Below are 12,569 nucleotides of genomic sequence, written 5' to 3'. Positions count from 1 at the left end.
GTGATGCCTTAACAATTTTACGCACACCTCTATAATTTGTAATTCCAGTCGATATTAAGGAGGAACAAAGATTGCTCTGACAAAAAAATCTTGCCATGAAGTTAAATATACCCTTTACGTACATCTGAATAGACATGCTAATGTATTCAAATATATCTACATTTTGTGGTGTAGTTCATTGTCGACGATCTCACGTTTCTGGTTGGCAGGGTAGTGTTTTTGTAGTCGGTCATTAGTGAAAAGATTAGTGTAAATATTCAGACGGTTTAGCATTACGAGATTGTTGTACTAGATTTGATTCAAAATATTTCCGAGTGATATTGTATTGCTGAACTGCATTATTTCATGTATTGATTTTTTTTATTCTCGTTGATATTCTATATTCTAGAACTATAGTATAGCTATATTTTGATCTTCCGGTAATTCCCGGTGATATTGTTTTGTTTAATTATAACTATATCTTGATCTGAAGACAATCCTTGTGATATTACATTGATATTTTATGGATGCCATATTTATGAGAAAGACAAATCAAGTTTCATTTCGATATATATCAGAATGTGATTATTGAATTCATTGAAAATACCTTTATCTGATGGAGACATGAATATGCTGATTGTATTGTTAATGCGTTTGTTTGTTGATTACAACAACTTTGTCATACCGGAGTTATAGAGAGAAGGCTTATGTAGTCTCTGTCTAAAGTCCTATCACTTTTTTTCATTTTTGCAACAGAATATATTGAAATCAAAATTTGTTTTTGTTAAAATCTCAGCCTACACTTAATTGTGCTGACATGATTTTGTATGTGCATAATGTTCTATATGTATTATATTTTTGCTATTAATATATTTACAAAGTGCTCATTATAAATAGCGTTTATATATGTTTTATATTTATAAGTTCTCCACATAAGTGTTCCTAGTCAGTTTTTTGTGAAAACAAATGCTCCGAGTTGTCAAAAAGATGTGAATTGTTTTTCCTTGTGATGTGTATTGTATGTATGCATGCAGATCTCTATTTAAATGTGATAGTGTCTATTCGTTTCAATATTTACGCTCTAAATTATCCTCACTGAACAACTAGCCAACAGTGTTTATATATATATTATAAATTGTAACAGGTCATTATAATGCATAATTACTGGGAATTAGATTTTAAATATTTTGATAACAGAAAGTAATAATGTGACTGAAAAGCAAATTCAAACTCGACAATACATTTTTTGTAATTATTCACAATTTTAAATGGGTCGAAGGCCTTACTTAATCAGTTTTAGCATAAGGTTTGTACTCAGGATATCTCATAAACAACAAACAGAATAATCATATTTTAACCTTAAAGTCGCACCATTAACTTATTAATTAATATATAGTATGATATTATACGTACACAGAGTAATACTGTAGACGAAGCAGATGGTAGATCCACGCATGACTCCGTCTGTATGTTATGGGATTGGAATCATGGGTCTCATTCCTGTTCCCCATTTGACTTTCGTCTGTCGTGTAAATTTCTCATTAATTGATCATAGTCTGCCACTGGTTATATATTATTTTCTCATCGTTTTTGTTACTGAGACATTCATAGAGATGCAAGAAGATGGCACTTGCATAAGTGAAATAGATGAACGCTTAAAATGTACATCACTAACATCAATTTGCCACAAGCACTATTATTTTATATAGTCACCTGCACTGATTAATTGGATTTGTAGAGAATATAATCTTTTGAACTTTCCTTTTGTTTTAATTTTATCATTAGCGAAAGTGTCTGATTTGTGGTCAATATTGTTTCTTATAACGCACATAAATATGATCTTTCATTTGTGTCGATGTACTATGGAGTTAATTGAATGTGTTTACAAGTAAATCCCCCACCAGGAACTAGAGAGCACTACTGTGTCCGTCCTTCCTCTCTTCCTTCTGCTGTCTTGTCTGAAAACAATATTCTCCGATATTAATCACACAAACTAAGTACTTGGGGTATGGGTTAACTTTTGTAAGACCGTGTGTCACCCCTCAAAGGTAGGTAACTCGGCATCTTACATTTTGACTTTTGACATACATGAAAATCTTCTCTTGAGAATGGGGAAGGGACGGGGAGGTATATTTATGACAAGACGGTATGACATAATAGTTCAGTGATGTGATCAATGATTGTAAACTGTTTGTTAACCACATAAAGTACCTACACTATTTTGATATCATTAACACCTTTTTGTTATCATTATTAACACTAATTCCTACTAATATTACTAACATATATGTTTTGTCATTTATCCACAGTTACTTCTGCGTCTGTTCGTGAAAGAAATTCTAGAGAAAGTTCGCACGTAATGGATCTCTCAACATCTAATGCAGAATGTCATTACAGAACAGCCGTCTTGTGTGATGTCACTAACACAAAACTACCATGTGTAACCATCATCCAAGTGCACTTATGGAACTCTATATCAAAGCGGTCTACCCTAAACTCGTTAACAGATTAATTCCTATTTTGTACCGATGTGTTATTAACAGGTGTTCGTAATTATATACTTAACAGTTTGGTGTCCAAACTGATGACTGATGATTGGATGTCCGTTCGGATTTGTTATTCTCATGCGTTTGTCATTCTTTTAACTGTTGCTTTGCTCCCAGCATCCATGTTTCATTGATGGTGCAGGTACTTCGGTTGCATTCTCTATACTTTATTTGAATTGTTACTTCCTGCACGTGTTTTATTTGATTCTATGTTTTATCCAAAGTAAGTATAACAATATATTTCCCAGGGCAAAGTTTATTTTAACTCTCCCTTCTTACCTTGCTATGTTCTAGTTTAAACATTCCACGTGTGGTCTTTTTCTGACAATATTTTAATCTTAACATCTCCAAGACTGTATGAACCAGATTTTAATTATTCAAATGTTATACACGTTGATGTTGGCCCTGGTCTCATTAATGTTATGAACACAGGATTAGTTACTTGCAATATCGGAAGACTAACATGACTGGACTCGTTTAAGACGCTGTCCCTTCAGGAGCACCTGTTTTTTCATTGTATCAAGAAACCCTTTTTAAACATTCTTTTGCAAATATTTTTCAAACGGAGTACTGTTTGTATGAAGATTGTCATGTCATGTCGGTAATTTTGGGTTGTTTCGTACAGTTTTTATGAAATATTTAATGAAATAGAGTTGTTACCGCATTGTTAATCATATCACCAACTAGTTTAGTTGGTTCGTGTAATAAACATTTGAATTTGATTACACACATTGGTACTTAATTAATCAAGAACAGGTGTTGAAATGTAAGATCACATTACCAATATATTAGACAAATATTTTTTATGGACATTTTGTTTCATTTCATTACGAAAACAATTTGATTGTTTGATTTATTACCTCAATATTTTTTTATATATAACAAGGATTAATGATTTTCATGGTCTTTTTATTATGCTGTACTTAAATTACAAATAGAAATGTTTATTTTATTCATGTTGATGTGTTGAGTTTAGGAAAATGAATATTTTAATACCATAAGGCTTATGTACTAAATATTCACAATTTAATATAATGAATATTTTAATACTACAAGGTGTATTTACTAAATATTCATTATTTAATATAATGAATATTTTAATACCACTTGGTTTACATACTAAATATTGGCTATTAGATATATTGAATATGTAATGCATGGTATTAAGGTAACAGGGTTTGAAATAATGAATACTTACAATTTGGGTTTCAGATTAAGATAATTGATAATGTGGGTGTTGATGTATTATGATATTGAATATGAATATCACAGTATTATGATAACGGGTCAGATGATGACGATATCTCGTGATTCTCTGTTGTTCATATGTTTAGATACTGTACTGTTTATATCAATAGTTTTATTGACATTGTAATTTCCATTTATCAGCTTACTGTACAGAGTGGATATTTCCTACATTATATGTATGGAGGACCATAATTGCATCATTATAGCAACCGTTATAAAACTGACCTGTCAAAAACACATGGATTTTAAATGTAATCGATCACAGCGCTTGTAACAGGTGATTTCTGTCAGGGTAAGATAATTATGCATAACAACCTAACCGGGAAACAAATGTTGATATGTGTTCGTTGAGAATATGTCGACTTGTATGAATTAACAAGGATGATTAATCAAGTATTAATGAGATATCAGTTTCAATGCAAATTATACGAATGAGTTGCTCTATGGAACATGTAATTATTCTCAAGGACAAAAAACATTATTGTTAATTCCCTGTTGTAATGATTGTGATTACATTTTAATATTGATATGCACAACTGTTCATTTGTAAATGATTGTTTTAATGTGTGTCAGTCGCTGTACGGTTCACATTGTTTTTGGTATGCCAATTGATTTTTCCATTGTGATAATGATTCATGTTAATTATTTTTTTAAATATTTATAAACCTTCGTTATTTTGTGATCATTTTTATTTGTAACAATTACGATGATGCAAAACCGTTGACAATTTTACCGTCTTAATTTTAGTTAAATGATTATTTGGGTGTAATTATTGATATTTTGTGTATAAGATAATTTCTCTTAAACTACATTTTTTATTCATTTTTTAATCTAAAACCTTTATTTTCTTCAAATAATCATGTATGTGTGTTATATTTTTAAGTAATTGTTCATGGTGAATTCGCTATTTCTCTAATTAAATGATTAGTAAGTATGATGATCACTGTGCACATTTTTGATATTACTTAGTACCTGGATGGTAGATGATAGATATTTCAAGCAGTAAAAACATGGGTGAAAATTGTGTTTTCCTAAATCCTTATATTGTTACAATTATAACGAGGTCGGTCAATGCAATTTGTTTAGAGAATGCAATATTTAACTTTTGTAAATTAACAATAAGGCAGCGAGATAACTAATATATGAAGCTGCAATATATATATAATGAATGATTTAGCAAATGGTGTTCAGGCCCTTTACATACTGACCAAGGAGCATAAAGATTGAGAGTATAAATATATATACAGGAACATGTAATTAAACGTATGAAGTATGATAATGACTTTTTAAATTTTTAACAGGGTTTACAGTTTAGAGAAAATTGGTTTGGTGGCTGGTACATAAGTTTGTATGTGTAGTAATTCAGATTAAATGAAGTAATTGTGGACGGAAAACGTCATTCAACTTTCCGCTAATTAAGTCAGTAAACGTTAGAAGATAACAACTAGAAGTAGCTTAATTGAGTGAAGTGATTGATTTCTACTGTATACTGATACCTGTATCGGTTAATTGTAAAGAAAGCACGTTATTATATATAACATGATAATTTCATAGGCTTTCTTACTAAATGTCCTCACTATTTTACCTCTAGAACACCAGAGTGTTTGATAGAGAAATCGGCTGTGTGATAAAATCCTATCATTATCCGGTCACATCTATCTACCTCAATAGAATCCTTTTTCAAAGTGCATTTTATTTCTGTTTAAGTAAACTTTATTGTTCAACAATTGCCAAACAGGCTTTAAGCCTATATTAATAACTCTTGTTGGCTCAGATGGGGGGGTCTTAAAGTCGGAGGAAATCAGAATTTCCTTGGAACAACCACGTGGTCAGGCAAGTGTGCCCAATACCTTTCCACGTCCATTCCAGGAATCGAACCATGGACGGCCAAAGCGTTACCACTACGCCACCCGACCACCACTTTGCTCACTCAAGTCGGAACAAATCATGATTATTTAGGATTAACACATTATAAACATAACTAACTGGGTTAAGATAACAACGTTTTATTCTTTGTTGTTATATTCTTCACTTAAGCAGAGAAAACGTGTATAACAGGAAATACACTTATTGAAAAGACTAGTCAGCTGAATTTATATCCAAGTGTTATATATCGATTCCAGTTCCATTGCATTTTTATTAAAGCATGATGACTTGGTTTATCACATCGGCAGCTTCGTAGTAAACGAACATGATAGTCATACTTAAATGAATGTCATTCCTCGATCATTTTGATAATGATGTAAGGGAGGTAACTGTTGTATCGATGATTTATATAACCACGTTTAATATAATTTTACATTCATGTCTCCGGAGATATGCATGAACAGGTTAAATGATATGTATAACCAGGAAAGGACAATGTGTTTTGTGAAGAGTTTTTGGTGTGTTTGTATGGTAACCCCTAGTCACACCTGTATATGAAAACAGATATATCGTCATGCTTCAATGGCAAATATAACAATCTGATATCTGTGTCTCTATATCGTTTTGTTTTCGTTGTTTTTTTACCTTTTTTATTTGAAATGCAGCGTACATGTACATCACATTCTGTATGTTGTCTTTCTGTCCATCCGTCCGTTCGTCCTTCCTTGCAAATTCTTGTAGTCTCTTAGAAACTGACGAATTCAGGCTAAAATTGTATGACAGATTGTATTTCATTTATAGATATTTATGCAAATAGATATTGTATAAGAACAAACACATCTTAATTGGATTTGGTAATACATTTTTCAACGTATATGTATATGTAATCTGATGTGTGACTTTATCATACAAGATGCTTGATGACCCGAATTTTGATGAAAAGTCTTATATTAAGTCTCACATGTAAGTGACAGTGTTAGATCTAAACCTCAGAGAGTACACATTTCTTGTGTGGTCTAGGAGTCTTTATCGAGCTATCTTATGCGGTTTCCATTCGTCACTTGTAATGAAAAAAAAATGCCATGACCGGCTTTCTCAAATATTTGCGCTGGTTGAAAACCGTTTTTAAGAGAATAAGGAATCAATATTTTTATTTGCTTGTTCTTTTTCGATATCATTACATACAAGACAGAAACTAAGAAAAAAATCATTTCAAGCAAGTCGGACAGCTTCGTGATCATCTCTTCGGGACCCAGAGACGAAAACACACTAAGGTCTCATTATTTAGGAACAGTTGCAGTTTGTCAATAGAACAGAAGTTGTAACAAGTAGAAGATTAGAGTGTGATGTTTCGATGACGACACGGTCGCCTTCATCTTAAAACACAACCATTAGACGATTAGTGTGTGATGTTTCGATGACAACACGGTCACATTCATCTTATAACACAACCAGTGGAAGATTAGAGTGTGACATTTCGATGACAACACGGTCACATTCATCTTATAACACAACCAGTGGAAGATTAGAGTGTGATGTTTCGATGACAACATGGTCACATTCATCTTATAACACAACTAGTAGAAGGTTAGAGTGTGACGTTTCGATGACAACATGGTCACATTCATCTTATAACACAACCAGTAGAAGATTAGAGTGTGACATTTCGATGACAACACGGTCACATTCATCTTATAACACAACCAGTGGAAGATTAGAGTGTGACATTTCGATGACAACACGGTCACATTCATCTTATAACACAACCAGTAGAAGATTATAGTGTGACGTTTCGATGACTACACGGTCACATTCATCTTATAACACAACCAGTAGAAGATTAGAGTGTGACATTTCGATAACAACACGGTCACATTCATCAGACAAATGACCTGTGAAGAGCGTACTAGCACTGATGTACATAGTGACCAACCTTTTGCGATCGTACTTTAATTCAATGAACACAAAGTTAGCAGCTAGTGGGACGAGATGGTACACAGACCAAAACATATACAAAAGAAGGTAACAGTGTTTTATAGTCCATTCTGCCACACTTGATCATAGCTGTTCGGGTGTCTGTGGCCATGACGAAAGAGACGAAGCAACCGAGGAAAAGGAGCAAAACAAAGCAGTCGTCCCTTACATCATAGGCGTGTCAGAACACATTTAGAGAATTTACCGTGGGCATGACATTGCAACAGCCATGAAACCTCACAAGTCTCTTCGAAATATCCTAGTCCATCCTAAAGATAAGATACTCAAAGAGAACGTCGCAGTATGTGTATACAAAATTGGATGCAAGAACTACGAAGCATCATATATTAGGGAAACAGGCAGGAGATTCCGGTCGTTATTAATGAATACCAGAACGACGCAGAATGCCATTATGGCAAACATTCACTAGATCAAAGCGAAAACATTCTTCTAAGATAGATAAATATGCACCAACAGATCATTCCACCCACCAAAAACATATCACTGACTGGGAAAATTCCAATATATATGGCGGCTGCTGAAGAAAACCATCTGGATATACCGCATTAGGTCAGTTCTAACGAGGGGGACCACAGACTTTGTATAATTAATTTTGAATGGTGATATGCAAATGCAACAGAAGATGACGTACATTCCAGGGGTCAGAGAGAACGTGTTTATAACTATGTTATCTCGACATGTCTGACTATTTCAGGGGTCAGAGAAAACGTGTTTATAACTGTTATCTCGACCTGTATGACTATTTCAGGGGTCAGAGAGACTGTGTTTATAAATGTGTTATCTCGATATGACCACGATATTACAACTATTTTATCTCGACATGTATGACTATTTCAGGGGTCAGAGAGAATGTGTTTATAACTTTGTTATCTCGACATGTACGGCTTGTTCAGGGGTCAGAGAGAACGATTTTATAACTATGCTATCTCGACATATATGACTATATCAGGAGACAGAACCAATATTATTTCTCACCAGGACGTACGCTGAACACAATATCGAGAACATCTTTACTCTCAATAGTACGAAAATACCTGAAATATTGTTTTTATTTCATGACATATCTATCCAAAGTTATATAATTTGGTAACTCACTGAGTCACAATGGTTCTTGTAACATGTCATAGAAATGATAATGAAAATGACATAACTTTAACTATATTGTACACATCATGCAAATGTTAACTGTGTTTAAATTTGACTGCTGTCCCATGTTATGGCTGTGTCCAAGTCTGAATTAAAAGAAAATTTCATTCAGTTTTGAATTTTCCTGAATGAAATATTCCATCAAGGAAGAGTAGAACACTTTTGAAATTTCAGTCAATTTGATCCACGTTTGGTCCTGCCCATCAGTCCCTCACGGTCAGTCGCCCATCAGCCCATGGGGGTCAGTCAAGGTCAATTTGTGCATCTCGTCAAATTGTCATCTTAAACTAATAGTTATGTTCATGTTTGAACTATTTCCAATAGAAAATAAACCAATAATGCTCAAAATCGACAATTTCCTGTATAAATTATAGCAGACATTATCCACTCCCCAGGGGAATGTGAGACCCTGGAGCCATGAAATTTACAATTGTGGTAAAGCATCTTTTCCATCCATGAAGAGTACTAGATTCTAGCATACCTGGGATTTGAAAAGAGGATTTTTGAGGTTTCAATTAATTTAATTCTTTTTGGGGTCCAACTCATTAGGCCCCTGGAGCATGGGGACCAGATTAAGTTTGGTGCTCCTGAAAGCATGGAAGTTGTTGTAAAATTTCATTGAAATCGGTTCAGGAGTTTTCCTGAAGAAGTCGTAAATGTTGAAATTGTATTACGCACAACACACGACGCCGGACAAAAAGGGGACCGCAATAGGTCATCCTGAGGCTTTGTCTTAGGTGACCTAAATATAGAGCAAAAAATTAAATATTCATTTAGTATAATTAACAGTATTATTATTGTAGGGTATCGTTTCTGTATTTTATGCTGATAAATCAATTCACAGGCCATAAAAACTTCAACAAAAGAATAAACAACAATGTCCCTATGACGTAGGTAAATGTTAATGGGAGATATTGAAAGGAACAAAGCCTGAATCATTTCTGGAAATAAAAACTCGGAGTTACTATACCTCTTACAGGTATAACGCTGAAGCATATTCTACATAAATTTGATGTTCTAGGATCGGCTGTTCAAAGTCAAGTATAAATCAAACATAATTGGCACAATTCTTTGCCATTTCACAGCTGAGGCGCTAGGTCAGGTCGATATAATTTGAGTGTTGGCGTGTCTTGAACGCAATTGTCGACACTTTTTTTTACACTTCACTCGTTAAATAACATTTGAGAATCTGGGTCCTGGTTATTCATTTAGCTTTTGTTTTGTAGGAACAATTAACCAAAGAAACATTGCATTTTAATCAAGTTTGGATTGATAATGCATTTTCAAATATTGACTGATCTTCAAAAATTAACAATAAAAAATTGATAAGTATATTTCAAAATTGCCTTTAAATTAACACGTCGTCATTGATGAAATATTGTATTCAATTGAACACAATACGTTCCTTAATATTGCCCAGAGTTTCTTCTCTGACGGTATCTAGAGCTGGGGTCGCTTACAGTATGGGATCGTCATTTACCCAGCTACTATTTAACAACAACTTTATATAAACAATTAAGATTCCACATTGCAAAATGATCGAAGTACTTCTTTTTGACAATTTTCACAGAGACAATATAACTACAACTAGAATGGCGGTTTCCTTTGTTTTAAGAGTCTTTCATGAATACTGGGTAAATAGAACTACCTGTCAAAGTACATTAGGCCTAAAATCTTTCTTGTATTTCTGCCAACACTACTGACTCTGAAATGTTTAGCTTGTCCTAAAGCTTTTTTTCTTACGGTATCCAGAGAAGGACTACTTTTAAGTCAAGATTACACCTTAATAACATATCTAAACGATAAAAAGATTTCACTACCAACCTACCTTTTTATGGCATATTGGTAGAAATACATGAATAATTTTTCATTTATATTTTCAAGATTGTTTGTCATAGCATTGCTTAGAAATACAAAGATGTAACCAGATTTGTCATAACTTTTAAGATTTTACACCAATGATGCTCACTTGAAATAAAGTCCTTTACTCAGGAGCGATATCACGGTATTCAGTTAAGTCAATAATGTGCTGATGTACTTTCAATAAATCTCGAGGTCGCATAACAATAAATTGTAATGGTTTCAAAGTTGAGTGTCACCCCTTGATAGTCCTCAAAAGGAGTGTATCAGTCTGCGATTGGTCAGTTTTTTTCTCTCACTTGTGCCTTCAATTTTGCCAAGACATGTTTCAGGGGCACAGAGAGTAAAAGTGATCGTAACCCATGGAGTATCAAGGATGATTTTGATAGCAGATAAATTACAGCCGGTGATGTTGGGGATATGACTGCAATAAGTTACCTTAGGTTGAGTGTTTTTAATTAAATCACTTTCGTCAAGAGTGCATCAGTAGAATGGTTTATTGATAAACCTAATTCCGCGGATGAATGACCAAGACCTATTTCAATGACACTGAAAAACTTTGATATGTCCTTGAGCAAGGTAGATCCTTAATTGCAGTGAGGTCTGGGATAGTGATGTTTTGCCTACAGTGTAAGCCTACTTGTTGCCAAGTCTGATGGTAAGGATGACCTTGACCTATTTTGAACATCATTACTTGGCATTTGTAAATATTATTGGTCATTGCTTTTCTCTTGCTTACCTTCCTTCAAATAGTGCCCGAGTGACAGCTGAATTATTAAACGGGAGATGGTATAACTATAAGAATGAACTGTTGTATGTTTTGACAAAAAAGACACTAAACTTTGCACTTTTTTCAGGTTTTAACACTAACAATACATTATTGTAGATTGAGTGATTGATATGACAACACTTTGAGTGTTGTTGATGTGTAATTCAGTCAAGTTCCACCAGACATAGCAATCAAAGACCTTTTTCTTGGTCTCAAAGCCATATCATAAGTTCTGTTGATAAGTGAAGTACACTTCTAAGTATCCCTAGGATATTATAGTGAATTATACTGGATTGTTTATCTTGGGCTTGCCTCAAATCTTTAAAGCATTCATTTAGATTTTGAAAGTCTGGGTGATACATTATTTACTCACCATTACACACTGATGATCACCCTGGTTAAGTACTTAGATTCCCTTACTGACACCGCGGAGGTTAAAGGTCACATGGTAAAGCATTAAACTATAGTAGTACATGTAAGGCAGGGATCCCAAAGGTGTAAGTCCTAGTCATGTAGAAACAGAGACATAGCAGTGATGACCTCTGTTACATCGAGGACAATGTGTCAGGGGTCCGAAGGATTCTCAATCCCTTTTAGTTCCACAGGAGGGAAGGGGGGGGGGGGGGTCATTCATTACTCCAATCATTATGTTATACTAGTGCCATCAATTGTTTCATTACCCCTGCCCCCTCTAACAACCACAATCACTTTGTTTAGTGATTTACGTTTATCTGTTTCGCACATAATGCACGAATATCGTGATAATGATAAAATTCAGCCTTATATAAAAACAATGAAGTCATTCAAAAGAGGGACACAGTCTGTTCCCATAGCTTGCCGTTAATCAATTCAAACATTTTACCAGCAAACACGTTCTCTCTGACCCCTGAAATAGTCACACATATCGAGATAGCATAGTTATAAACACGTTCTCTCTGACCCCTGAACAAGCCGTACATGTCGAGATAACATAGTGATAAAGTCGTGGTCATATCGCGATAACACATTTATAAACACGTTCTCTCTAACCCCTGAAATAGTCATACATGTCGAGATAACATAGTTATAAACACGTTCTCTACCCCTGAACTAACCGTACATGTCGAGGTTAAATAGTAATAAAGTCCTGGTCATATCGCGATAAGACATTTATAAACACG

General features: G+C 34.1%; 1 protein-coding gene across 2 annotated transcripts in view; it reads left to right on the top strand.

Moving 5' to 3' along the window:
• Positions 1-3,439, top strand: part of LOC132544012 (glucose-6-phosphate exchanger SLC37A2-like) — a 56,941-nt gene extending 53,502 nt beyond the window's left edge. For both annotated transcript variants that reach the window (XM_060207571.1, XM_060207569.1), the window contains one exon: positions 2,289-3,439. In XM_060207571.1, coding sequence (XP_060063554.1) covers positions 2,289-2,339 — 51 coding nt within the window. In that variant the 3' untranslated portion in view covers positions 2,340-3,439. The remainder of the gene's footprint in view (positions 1-2,288) is intronic.
• The last annotated feature ends 9,130 nt before the right edge of the window (positions 3,440-12,569 follow it).

This window comes from Ylistrum balloti, unplaced genomic scaffold (genome assembly GCF_031769215.1).
Source record: "Ylistrum balloti isolate Yb309-2 unplaced genomic scaffold, AGI_CSIRO_Ybal_v1 Utg369774, whole genome shotgun sequence".
Taxonomy (NCBI): Eukaryota; Metazoa; Mollusca; class Bivalvia; order Pectinida; family Pectinidae; genus Ylistrum; species Ylistrum balloti.
This window is presented reverse-complemented; position numbering and strand designations above follow the sequence as displayed.